Raw genomic sequence first — 13979 nt, 5'->3', positions numbered from 1 at the left:
TTTCACATTTTCTCCCACATTTACATCCATCAACAATAAACAATAATCAGCAAGAAATGTCAGTCCCCATAATAACAACGATCCCATCCACCGACCAACGCCCGAACCTCAACCCGCATGTTTACATAAACAAATGACAAAAAGGAATCAGGGATTACCCGAAGTCACCCTTAATCTTACACAGCTCCTACCCCCCACCCCCACCACCACCCCCAGGTCTCCAGCTCCTCCCGTCCACCGCCTCTTGTAAAACTCCTCCTCCCAAACTCGGTTCCTTCCCCCCAACTTTCCACCCCGGCTAGACCACTCGGACCCTGTTCTGCCAGGCTCCGATGGCCGCAGCCCCTCCCCCAACCTCACTCCCGCTCACTGGCCGGCTTAAACCGGCCAGCGTGGAGGCCCCCGCCCGGGTTCCTTTTCCCCTTGCCCGGCCCTAGGAAAGCCCAAAGATCCCCTTTAGCACACAAACCCCGCATATCCACCTACACCCCAAAGAACCCTCATTTTGAGTGAAAATCCCGTCCCTTCCCTTATCCAAATATATACCACATTGGCTCCTTTAGTCTCTACACCCGCGCGCAGTGATACAAAAAAGAAGAAAATACAGTCATGAGGTTACATCGGCACATGGCCATTCCTCAGTTTGTCAGTTCTGCCACAGTTCTTCTGCTTTCGCAAACTCCTCCGCTGCTTCCGCCGTTCCAAAATAAAAGTCCCTGAGCTTGTAAGTCACCCTCAGCTTCGCTGGATATACAATGCCACACCGCACCTTGCTAATGTACAGTGCCCTCTTCACCCGGTTGAAGGCAGCCCGCCTCCTTGCCAGCTCCACCGTCAAGTCCTGGTATACACGTATACCAGCTCCAGCCCACTGCACCACCCGCTTCTGCTTGGCCCAGCTCAGGACCTTCTCCTTCACCCTGTACCTTCGGAAGCACAGAGTCACTGCCCTTGGCGGCTCACTCGCCTTTGGTACAGGCCTCCACGACTGATGAGCCCGATCCAGTTCATATCGGGAGGGATCCTCCCCCTCCCCCAATAGTTTTGCCAGCATCACGGCAAAATACTCAGTCGGCTTCGGTCCTTCAACTCCTTCGGGCAGCCCCACAATCCTCAAATTCTGTCGCCTGGATCTGTTTTCCAGGTCTTCCATTTTCCCCCGCAATCCTTGTTAATGTCCATCACCTTCCGCATCTCTTTCCCCATCGAGGCAAGTTGATCACCGTGCTGCAATAACGTCTCCTCCACTTCCTTCAGCGCCTCCCCTTGCTCTCGCACCTCCGCCACTGCGCACGCCACCTCCGTCCTCGCCGGGGAAACCGCCTCCTCCACCAGCACACTCAAAACCTCCCTCATCTCCTTCCTCACCGTCTCCATGCATTTCGCAATCTGCGCCAACTGCTTTTCAAATTCCGTAGCCATCACCTTAGTTATTTCTTCATCCGTAGGCAGTGCGGCCTTCCCTGGTGCTCCAGCCTCCATTTTCCTTGGTGACCCCCGCGGTGACCTTTCCACTCCCCGACGGTCCTTCAGCTGTTTTTTTTTTCTGCCGTTTTTTTGCTCACCCTCGACATTTTTCTTTGTTTTTTTCCCCCTCCTGTGTCTTCACTGTGCCTCCTCCGTGCCTTCTCCCTGCTTCTGCCGCCTCCGTGGACCCTGGGACCGGGCTTAAAGCCCCGAAAATGCCGTTCCCGAATGGGAGCCCTCCATTGTGCGGCCGCCTCCCGCCCGCCGTCACCGGAAGTCCCGCCGTCACCGGAAGTCTCAAAAGCAGCAGTCATGTTGTGCACTTTTTGTGGTTCCTAACCCAGTTCAACGACTTTTTTTTGGTCGCAGCTTTGACTCTTGTCGTTGAGTCAGAACATTGTGAGTTCAAGATGCACTTCAGAGGCTTGATGACATAATCTGGGCTGACACTCCAGTGCAGTGGTACACCAGTGTGGCAGGGCTGGGGGAGCGAGGCCGCACTGGGGGAGCGGGGCTGGGCTGGGGGTGCGGGGCCGGGCTGGGGGAGTGGGGTCGCGCTGGGTGGGTGGGACCATGCCTTTGGAGGAGGTGATATCCAACGAAGACCCCATTTGAGACCTCAACTGGATGTAAAAGCCTATTGGCACTATTTCAAAGATGAGCCAGGGGAGTCCTTCCCAGTGACCTGGTCAATAATAAACGCTCAGCCAACATCTAAAGCAGATTATCTGATCATTGTCATGTTGTATGTGCATTACAACTAGGACAACATTTCAAACTTACTCCATTGGCTGACCAAACGCTTTGGGAACAGCCTGAGGTTATGAAAGATGCTACATAAATGCAAATTCTTCCTTTCTTTCTTTCACCTGTTCTAGTAGGGTTGGATTTGGTGTTCCTTTCTGTGTGTCCGGAAGCAGGGTTGTGGGGACTTGATCGCTCAAATCAAGGAACCTGATTGGTTATTTCCCACTTTGCAGGTCCTATTCCCTTGGCACAGCTGATTCTTGGATGTGTTGTTCTCTCTCTCTCTGCTCCCTCTGACCTGTAAGACATATGCAGCATGTTGCATGAGATTGAATGCAGCCTGTGCTGAACAGAATGCTGGGTTGAACCCTATTCTTCCCTCTGTTTGCATGTGCTTTGTGATCCTGACAGATATGCTGCTAATCTTTGTGCTGCTTGTGGATGACTCACCCAGTGCACAAACTCTTTCAACCGACAGCAAAACTAAAACTTAAAGTCGGACTGAATAAAGAGGATATAATAATGATCAATTCCTCGACTCTGGTTAGATCTATCTGATTGTTAATATTTTCTGTGGTGGAGATAAATAAACAGTGACACAACATTAAAATACCCCAAACACTTTAAAAAACGTGTTCCATTCATATATTTATGAAAAACAGAAGAGACATATGACAGCATCTGTTCATTCTCAGAGGCTAGATAATTCATGTAAACTAGGTATTAAATCCAGTCTGCGTGACTCAACTACTCACTGATGAGGCCACTGCTAATCATCAGCACATCAGCCGTACAGCGGCGCTGAGGACCCAGGTTCAATCCTGGCCCCGGGTCACTGTCCGTATGGAGTTTACACATTCTCCCTGTGTCTGTGTGGGTCTCACAAGGGTAGGTAATTGCCCCTTAATTGCCCTGTACAGACATTATTGAAATCAGCAGAATATGTGACTCAAGAGTTTAACATTCCAGTACATATTAGGAGCATGTATTCCCGGTTAATTGTCCAATGCTGTGCCGAGGGGGTACTGCAATGTCAGAGTGCCATCTTACTGAAGAGACATGAAACAGAGGCCCTGTTTTTTAAAAATCTTCATTGTCACAGTAGGCTTACTCTCTGGCCCGGCCCTGGTCTGAGAGAATCCTGCCCCTGATTTAATAAAACACTGGATATTTCCTCACTCTGCAGTGATCAGCGTGGCTCTTTATAAAATTGCAATGAAGTTACTGTGGAAAGCCCCTAGTTGCCACACACCGGCACCTGTTCGGGTACACTAAGGGTGAATTCAGAATGTTCAAATGACCTAACAGCACGTCTTTCAGGGCTTATGGGAGGAAACCCACGCCGACACAGGGAGAACGTGCAGACTCCACACAGACAGTGTCCCAAGCCAGAATTGAACCTGGTGCTGCGAAGCAACAGTGCTAACCACTGTGCTACCATGCCGCCCATCTTTGTCATCTTGGGTGAGCGTAAAAGATCCCACAGTACAATTCAAAGAGCAGGTGGATCTCCTGGTATCTGAGCCAATGTTCAACCTTCAGTCCAACATCGTTCAGACATCCTGTGAGCGCACTCACACATGTGTACACAAATGCACACACGCGCGCGCGTGCACTGTGAACTAGGCCAGCCTGATCTTTTCCCCTTGAAAAGTCACAGTGGGATTTCTCTCCTGGTAACTGTGTTTTCCCGGCTGAGTTCTTTTACACAGACTGACACATGTGGGTGTGACTAACACAGCTCTAATTTACTAAGTGTTCCAATCTAAACCTGAACAATCTGTGCACTGGATAGAACATCCCAAATAGGAAAAGGGAGTCAGGTCAAAAAGCTCCACTACTCTCCAGAACCACTCTGCTATGTCAGTCAATGGCCAACAGAGGGGGCCGCAGACCACACACAGTCCCAGGCAGGAACGTTTATGGAATCTGGGGGTGGGATTCTCTAATCCCGCGGCAGAGTGTCCACGCCACATAAACGCCATCGCATTTTACGACGGTGTGAACGGGCCGACCTGACGACTAATTCTGGCCCGCAAAAGGGGCCAGCACGGCACTGGAGTGGCTCACGCTGCTCCAGCTGCTGATCCCAGCACGAACTGGGCGCCGCGGGACCCGCGCATGCGCAGTGTCACCGGCGGCAACCCGTACATGCGCAGTGGCGCCGGCGCGCGCATGCGCAGTGCCTTCCTTCAACGCGCCGGCCCCGATGCAACATGGCTCAGGACTACAGGGGCTGGCGCGGAAAAAACGAGGCCCCCAGCCAGAGATGCCGGTCGATCGGTGGGCCCCGATCGCGGGCCAGGCCCCTAGGGTCGCCCCCCCCCCCCCAACCACCACAGGCCGCCCCCCCCCCCACCACCACCACAGGCCCCCCCCCCCCCCCCGACCCTTTCATGCCGAGCTCCCGCCAGCTGAGAGCAGGTGTGGACGGCGCCGGCGGGACGCAGCGCCAATTCACCGCTCTAGCAAGGTGTCGGGGCGGCGTGGCACGATTTGCGCCGGTCGTGGGGATTCTCTGGCCCGGCCCTGGTCTGAGAGAATCCTGCCCCTGATTTAATAAAACACTGGATATTTCCTCACTCTGCAGTGATCAGCGTGGCTCTTTATAAAATAACACATTGTTTCTCAAACTCCAGCAGGTGGCAGCTTTGACTGGGATCCAAGGCCCCAGTGGCTGACATTCCAGTGTTGCACTAAGAGAGTGCTGCAGTGTCAGGCGTGTTGGGTTTCAGGTGGAAGAATTAAACTGAGGCCCATCTGCCCCCTCAAGTGGAACATAAAAGACCCCATAACACGATTTCAAAGAGAAAAGGAGTTCTCCCCGGTGTCATGGCCAATATTTATCCTTCAACCAAGACCACATAGAGGCTGGTTGAGCACAGTGGGCTAAACAACTGGCTTGTAATGCAGAACAATGCTAGAAGCGCGGGTTCAATTCCCGTACCGGCCTCCCCGAACAGGCGCCAGAATGTGGCGAGTAGGGGCTTTTCACGGAAGCCTACTTGTGACAATAAGTGATTATTATTATTATCATCACTTAAAAGCAGCAAAAGAATAATCTAGTAATAATCGCATTGCAGTCAGTCAGACCTCACCCTGCACAAACTAACTGCCATGTTTCCTATTTTACAACAGTAACTTCAAAACAATATTTCATTGGCTGTAAGGTGCTTTTGGTTGTGAAAGGCGTGACCTAAATGCAGAGTTCCTTACCGTTCCTGTTAATACAGCCTAGAATCCCCCTTACAAGCTTGTCTCCATATTGCGGGAGGCAGTGCTGACGTCACTGATGTGTGGTGAAAGGTATCTAATACTTGTGTGACGCTTCAACCCGTGCAGGCCGCTAGTCAAGCTAGTAACTAGACCTTCTTGTTCGAGAGGTGGTCCAAGGCATCCTTGGTAGTAATGGTTATGAATCCAGGTTTTCCACTTTGCTGCACCCACATTTCCCTTGTGTGGTAATGAAGTGCGGACCTGCTCTGCCCCTTAGCTGTGGTGTTTGTTATGTGATGCACAGGTTGCTTACTACCTTGACTGCCTTGCTCTGTCTTGTTACTTACCATAAAGGAACACGCAGAATCATGTGGCCATTTTCAGGTGTCTTCATTTAGCCAAAAAGATCAAACTTGTGAGGAAGATAAAGTGAAGGAATGCAGGGTGGGGAGGCTCTCTCCTAGAATCTCTACAGTGCAGAAGGAGGCCATTCAGCCCATCGAGTCTGCACTGGCCCTCTAAAATAGCACCCTACCTATTCCCATTGCCCTCCCAAGCTCCGTAACCCCATCTAACCTCTACACACCTAACGGGCAATTTATCATGGCCAATCCACCTAACCTGCACATAGTTGGACTGTGGGAGGAAACCGTTGCACCCGGAGGAAACGCACACACACATGGGAAGAACGTGCAAACTCCACACAGACTGTGACCCAAGGTCGGAATTGAGCCCAGGTCCCTGGCGCTGTGAGGTAGCAGTGCTAACCACTGTGTCACCATGCCACCCAACACTATTCCAACTTGAGGATGGTTAAGAGATACTCAAAGTTACTTTTTAGATTTGATAAACTGGGAGATGCAGAACCTTAGAAAAGCCCGGTGCAGAAAGAGGCCATTCTACCCATCGTACCTGTGCCGGTAGGTGGGTTCCATTGGCCGGTGAGTGGGTGTTTGGAGTGCATCAATTTAAAATCATGAAGAGAACAACATAGTGGATTGTGGAATGTCAGTCTAGGAGCAGATTCCAAAATAAATCGCTTTTCACAGGGAAGTGGATGAACATGTTAAAAAAGGAAAACCTTTGAGCTGTCTGGAATGCAGCTGAGTGAGCAGCTTTTCCAGAGTCAACACAGGGTGTGATGGGCTGAATGGTCTCATTTTGTGCTGTGATTCTGTCCATTAGACAAAATACGTTTTTAAAATTCATTTGGCAAGTAACAAAGCTAAGAACTTTATTGTGATTCAATTGGAAGAGGTAATTCCTTGAAAGCAATTCATAGCTCCTGCTGTGCGCAGCACTTATAGCCACTCACAATGACACTAATATCATACTGGGTCTTATTGGGGAACGAGTCATCCACAATTAACAATGGCTGGTGGAGCACAGGAAAAGGGAATAAGCCATTCAGCCCCTCAAACCTGTTCCACCACTCAAACAGGTTATGGTTGATCTATACTTTAGCTCCATTTAGAAAGAGCAGGGGTAGTGGGACTAATTGGATGGGTTTGAGCCAGCAAGGGTCAAAGGGTCAAACAGCCTCCTGCTGTACTGTAAGATTCAACCTTGTTTAAAGCTTGCATTGTATTTTTTTTGATTATTGGCAGACACCAGGACTCGGGGAGCACAGAGAATACCTCAGAGGGACCGAAATTTACGTTGGAGCAAAAGTCTGAACACAACTGGTCTGAAAGAAATGTACAAGCCAGTAGAAATAAGCCGCAGGAATGGCATGAGCATGCAGTCACCATGCTGAGTGGGCAGCGATACCCAGAAACGGATGTAGACGAATTTGAAAGGAAAGCTGAAGTGGACCATCTGCAGACTTGTACTGAGAACCAGACGCTGAGTAAATACTGGGCCTCGGGTGAGAATCTCACCTGGGTTGAGGAGAAGCTGGCGGCGGGGAGGAAAGGGACAACGTCAACAAAATCTGACAAGTACCGGCCCCAGGAGCTCCCGTGTTCAGGGACAACCCTATTGCCGCAGCCCACACAGGTGCTACCTGGCCTGCCGTGTGTGGGCACAACCGAAGCGCCAGCCAGTGGCACCGATCTACCACCAAGTTCCGCCACTGGTGCTGGCCAGGACTCTCGGGAGTCTCAGCTCAGCGAATGCTCCAGGCATGCCCACCTGGGGGGAGGGCCGCTGAAGGACGACAGTGAAAGCTTGGTATTCCATTTCATCGCAAAGCTCCCACTGGATGTTCCTCGGTCTCCTTCTCCTCAATTTGCACCGCAGCGACTCACCGATAAGCCCCCACTAACTGTGGAAGATGACGTCCTCGCCAGGTAATTATTTTATCAATTGATCATTCAAAAAAAATCACTTCCAGCACGTGGGCGTCGCTGGCTAGACCGGCATTCATTGCCGATTCCTATTGTGCTTCAGAATGTGGTGGTGAGTTGCCTTCTTGAACCCCTGCCTCCCCTAAGGTGTGGATACACCCACTGTGCTGTTAGTGAGGGAGTTCCAGGATTTTGCCCCTGTGACAGTGAAGAAACTGCAATATGTTTCCAAGTCAGGGTGGCGAGTGACTTGGAGGGGAACTTCCAGGTGCTGGGGTTCCCAGGTATCTGCTGCTCATGTCCTTCTAGACGGTAGTGGGCGTGGGCTTGGAAGGTGCTGCCTACAGAGCCACTGCAGTGAATGTTGTAGATGGTGCGCACGGCTGCCACTATTCATGGGTTGTGGAGGGAGTGAATGATTAAACTGGTGGATCAGATTAGATTCGGTTTAGATTTATTGTCTTATAAAATAAATTTAGAGTACCCAATTCTTTTTTTCCAATTAGAGGCAATTTAGCGTGGCCAATTCATCTACCCTGCCCATCTTTTGGGTTGTGGGGGTGAAACCCGCGCAGACACGGGGAGAATGTGCAAACTCCACGCGGACAGTGACCCGGGGCCGGGATCGAACCTGGGACCTCAGCGCCGTGAGGCAGCAGTGCTAGCCACTGCACCACTGTGCTGCCCATACATAAACATCGGGTGCAGCATACGGAATATAGTGCTGCAACTGTAGAGAAGATACGTAGAAAGATCAATTCAGTCCATGAGAGGGCCATCAGGAATCGGTAACAGCGGGGAAGAAGCTGTTTGCCAACCAAGCGAGCTGGTTGTATCGATCAATTTAGCTGGAGGTAGTTTTATTTATGACTATTGATAACCCAAGGTCAGGGCCCAGGGCGTAAGACACTACTGTGATTCTGTCAAACTTAAAAAATTAAATAAATGAAGCAGTGACACAAAGCTTCTATTTTGTTTTAAAGAAGAGAGATTGACATGATGGGGAGACAGAGATTTAATGAAAGAATGATATAGAACAGGACGTTGTGGTAAAGGTTGGCATCGATGCAGAGGGTGTTGTGGTAAAGGCTGGTATCAATGTAGAGGGCCTTGTGGTAAAGACTGGTATCAATGCAGATGGTGCTGTGGTAAAGGCTGGTATCAATGCAGAGGAGGTTGCGGTAAAGGCTGGTATCAATGTAGAGGGCCTTGTGGTAAAGGTTGGTATCAATGCAGAGGGTGTTGTGGTAAAGGTTGGTATGAATGTAGAGGGTGTTGTGGTAAAGGCTTGTATCAATATAGAGGAGGTTGCGGTAAAGGTTGGTATCAATATAGAGGGCCTTGTGGTAAAGGTTGGTATCAATGCAGAGGAGGTTGCGGTAAAGGCTGGTATCAATGCAGATGGTGCTGTGGTAAAGGTTGGTATCAATGTAGAGGGTGTTGTGGTAAAGGCTGGTATCAATATAGAGGAGGTTGCGGTAAAGGTTGGTATCAATGTAGAGGAGGTTGCGGTAAAGGTTGGTATCAATGTAGAGGAGGTTGTGGTAAAGGTTGGTATCAATGTAGAGGAGGTTGCGGTAAAGGTTGGTATCAATGTAGAGGAGGTTGTGGTAAAGGTTGGTATCAATGCAGATGGTGCTGTGGTAAAGGTTGGTATCAATGTAGAGGAGGTTGCGGTAAAGGTTGGTATCAATGTAGAGGAGGTTGTGGTAAAGGTTTGTATCAATGCAGAGGGCCTTGTGGTAAAGGTTGGTATCAATGCTGAAGACGTTGTGGTATAGGTTGGTATCAATGTAGAGGAGGTTGTGGTAAAGGTTTGTATCAATGCAGAGGGCCTTGTGGTAAAGGTTGGTATCAATGCTGAAGACGTTGTGGTAAAGGTTGGTATCAATGCAATGGGTGTTGTGGGAAAGGTTGGTATCAATGTAGAGGAGGTTGCGGTAAAGGTTGGTATCAATATAGAGGGCCTTGTGGTAAAGGCTGGTATCAACTTAGAGGGCCTTGCGGTAAAGGTTCGTATCAATGTAGAGGGTGTTGTGGTAAAGGTTGGTATCAATGTAGAGGAGGTTGTGGTAAAGGCTGGTATCAATGCAGAGGGCCTTGTGGTAAAGGTTTGTATCAATGCAGAGGGCCTTGTGGTAAAGGCTGGTATCAATGTAGAGGGTGTTGTGGTAAAGGTTGGTATCAAAGGAGAGGGTGTTGTTGTAAAGGTTGGTATCAATGCTGAAGACGTTGTGGTAAAGGTTGGTATCAATGCAATGGGTGTTGTGGGAAAGGTTGAATCGATGCAGAGGATGTGTGGTAAAGGTTGGTATCGATGTAGAGGGTGTTGTGTAAAGATGGGTATCAAATTAGAGGGTATTGTGGTAAAGGTTGGTATCAAATTAGAGGGTATTGTGGTAAAGATTGGTATCAATGCAGAAGACATTGTGGTAAAGGTTGTTATCAATGCAGAGGAAGAATCATTTGTGGTAGCTGGCTTTGGAACGCAAAAAGACTAGAATGAAAAGTCAACATGTCACTGATCATTGTAGCATTGATGGGATGAAGATGGGTGTTATATATTGTTTTGTTATCTATAAATAGCTGTAATGAGCGAAGAACTAATTGCATCTCTAAGTGTTCCAGGGACCACAATCACAGCAGCACTGGTGACTTGTGTGCTGTGTAATAGAATCAGTTCAAACCAGTCATTCATTGTACAAGGCTTAGAGTCGATTCTTACAAACATCTGGGCACCAAAAGATAACAAAAACACATAGCAGTATGAAAGATTGTTGTGGAGAGGGACAGATGATGGTTAAGGAGAGGATGGGGGGCTGCAGTCAGTGTGTCTCACTAGATATCAAAGCAGCATTGGAGTCTCAGGCTTTAGACAGAGTTAAGAGTCGCTAAAGGCCGCAGAATATTTGGCACTAGGAGTAAACTGAACTTTTGAAGGCAACTTTAACAATGGAGGATGTGTTAGCTGGGCCCTCTGCTGGGCTGAATGGTGACTCCCTCCCTCAGGACAGTTTCGTGGAAGGGCGTCACGGTGGCGCAATGGTTAGCACTGCTGCCTCATGTCACCAAGATCCCAGGTTCGATCCTGGGTCACTGTCTGTGTGGAGTTTGCACATTCTTCCTGTGTCTGCGTGGGTCTCACCCCCATAACCTAAAACGTTATGCAGAGTAGTTGGATTGGCCATGCTAAATTGCCCCTTAATTGGAAAGAAAAATAATTGGATACTCTCAATTTATTTTTAAAAAGGACAGTTGTGGAGAGACTCGAGAAGCTGGGATTGTTCCTTGAGAACAGAGATGGTTAAAGGGGAGATTTAATAGACGTGTTCAAAATCCTGATGGGTTTTAATAGAATACCCATGAGAAACCCAGCTCAAGCAGGGGGGTCAGTAACGAGAGGAGACCAATTAGCAATAATTGGCAAAAGGAATTGGAGGGAAGATGAGGAGATGTGTAAGTTATATCCAAGGTCAGAACAAAACATCGCTACGTGATGACCTGAAGATATACAAAGCCTGTCTTTGGAAATGTGACATAAATTGAGGGAGCAAATCGGAGTGCTAATATTTAAATCTGTTCCTAGGTAACAAATAAACAACTTCTTTAAGATAGGGGTTTGTATGAGCCCCACTGTCACAATTGATGAAGGCAATGAGTAGCTGAGGCTCAGAAAGTGCCAGGTTCAATCCCTTGCTTGCTTAGCTGATCTTTGGAAGGCAAAAAAATGGCCTCAAGGCCCTTGGGTAGCGGGGAAAAGAGATTAATAAATGGCAGCCCTCAGTCTCACTCACCATTGTTAGTGAGCGACTTCTGCGGAAAGTTCATGTGTGTGTACACTGGGTGCATACAGGAATGAACAGCGGTGTGATTCCCCATAAAGTTGAATGACTAAGGGAGGCTATCTGAAATTGTACATACAGTACGACAGCTTAGGTGTGGCACTCAGGGTGGGTGTCTATTGGCTCCAAACTGTAAATGCAAAAACTTTGAAATATTAATAATTAGGCATCAACCTGAGTGTTGTGTCCAACTCTGAGTCCCACAGCTTAAGAAGGAGGTGGAGGCCCTTCAGTTGGTGCCAGAGAGGAGGGACTTCAGTTACCTGCAGAGACCGGGGAAGGTGCGGGATGGTCTCCTTAAATCAGAGTTGGTTGAGAGGAGATTTGATAGAAGCGTTCAAAGTTATGGATGAGTAAGATAGAGCAGATGAGGAGAAACTGTCTGAAGTGTCTAAATGGTAGTTAACCAGAGGGCAAATGAGGAATCTTAGATCATAGATCATAGAATTTACAGTGCAGAAGGAGGCCATTCGGCCCATCGAGTCTGCACCGGCTCTTGGAAAGAGCACCCTACCCAAGGTCAACACCTCCACCCTATCCTCATAACCCAGTAACCCCACCCAACACTAAGGGCAATTTTGGACACTAAGGGCAATTTAGCATGGCCAATCCACCTAACCTGCACATCTTTGGACTGTGGGAGGAAACCGGAGCACCCGGAGGAAACCCACGCACACACGGGGAGGATGTGCAGGCTCCGCACAGACTTGGGCGGGATTCTCCCCTACCCAGCGGGGCGGGGGGTCCCGGCGCCGAGGAGTGGCGTGAACCACTCCGGAATCCTCCGCACCTTCAGGGGCTAGGCCGCGGCCCCAGAGTCGTTTGTGCCGCGCCGGACGGCGGGGAAGGGACTTTGCGCCACGCCAATCGGCGCCGAAGGACCTCCGCCGGCCGGCGCGCGTTGCCGCATGCGCAGGAGCGCCAGCGTGTGCTGGTGTCATCCCAGCGCATGCGCAGGGGGGTTCATCTCCGCGTCAACCATCGCAGAGGACCACAGCGGCCGACGCGGAACAATAGAGTGCCCCCATGGCACAGGCTCGCCCGCGGATTGGTGGGCCCCGATCGCGGGCCAGGCCACCGTGGGGCACCCCCTGGGGCCAGATTCCCCCGCACCCCCACGAGGACCCCGGAGGACGCTCACGCAGCAAGGTCCTGCAAATACCGGGTGTAGCATACGCCGGCGGGACTGGCCGAAAATGGGCGGCCACTCGGCCCATCGCCGGGGGGGGCCGCTGCCAGCGGCCGACGACCGGCGCGATTCCCGCCCCCGCCAAATCTCCGGCACCGTAGAATTCGGCAGCCGGCGGGGGCGGGATTAACCAGGTCGGAGAATCCCGCCACTTATATTCACACAGCAAGTTTTTTTTCTTTCACAGAATGTGGGCATCACTGGCAGACCAGCATTTGTTGCCCATCTCTAATTGCCCCGAAACAATTTGTTAGACCAGTGCAGAGTGCAGTTAAGTGTCAACCACATTTTAGATTTAGATTTATTGTCACGTGTACCAAGGTACAGTGAAAAGTATTGTTCTGTGTACAGTGCAGGCAGATTGTTCCATACATGAAACATAGAACATACGATAAATACATGAGGACACACTTAGGGTGCAATTTTACTAAATGGGAGCAAGTGCCATAGCGAGCGTGTTTAGCTGCACAAGGTTATAAAACGCATTTGATATGGGGCCTGAACGGGGAACATGCGGCCGAGGCCCCGTTTTGTTCATTGAGGAACTCCGCTTGCCGGAAGCCCCTTGAAGCGACCCCTAAATCCCCTCCAACCCCAATGCACTGTGGGAGGGCCCCCGACCCACCCACATTCCCCCCCCCCCCTCCCCACGCCCATACAAGGCACCCCCGGTCCGATCGCACCCGTACAAAAAATGCCACCTGGGCACCTTGACAATGCCAGGCTGGCACACAGGTGGCACTCAGGGTACCAAGCTGGCAGTGCCATTGAGCCTAGGTGGCACTAACAGTGCCAGGGTACCACCCTGCCTAAAAGGCATGTACCTGGGGGCCTCCAATCGCCTGGGAGGTCCCCACAAGTGTTGTTCTATCTGGTCCTCATTTGTGGAGACCAGTACTGAACAGCGCTTGCCCAATGTCTCCAAGATGAAGGAGCAACGCTCCGAAAGCTGGTGATTTCAAATAAACCTGTTGGACTTTAACCTGGTGTTGTGAGACTTCTTACACGTGTGTGTGGACCAGCACTAAACTGCATCTGTGTGACCTCGCTGGGGAGCTGGTTACATTGCAGGAGGCTGTGGGATTGGGTGACCATCTTGTCAATGAGATGGCGATTGGCCTTAATTGGTGATTATTTGTACCTCGCTGCATTTAAATGGGATTCGTATCCCAGCAATGGGCCGGTTAGATCGCAAACTGCTCAGTTCCTGATTTGGGCCTCTCCCGTGAT

At 50.2% G+C, this 13979-nt stretch overlaps 1 protein-coding gene across 5 annotated transcripts in view; it reads left to right on the top strand.

Annotated features, from left to right (window-relative positions):
* The window catches only part of shroom2a (shroom family member 2a), a 373192-nt gene that overhangs the window by 341795 nt on the left and 17418 nt on the right, over positions 1-13979 (top strand). For all 5 annotated transcript variants that reach the window (XM_072514197.1, XM_072514196.1, XM_072514199.1 and 2 more), the window contains one exon: positions 7038-7721. In XM_072514197.1, the coding sequence (XP_072370298.1) occupies positions 7038-7721 (684 nt within the window). The remainder of the gene's footprint in view (positions 1-7037; positions 7722-13979) is intronic.

Source organism: Scyliorhinus torazame, chromosome 8, assembly GCF_047496885.1.
Source record: "Scyliorhinus torazame isolate Kashiwa2021f chromosome 8, sScyTor2.1, whole genome shotgun sequence".
NCBI lineage: Eukaryota > Metazoa > Chordata > Chondrichthyes > Carcharhiniformes > Scyliorhinidae > Scyliorhinus > Scyliorhinus torazame.
Note: the sequence above shows the minus strand (reverse complement) of the source record. Positions and strands in the feature narration are given on the sequence as shown.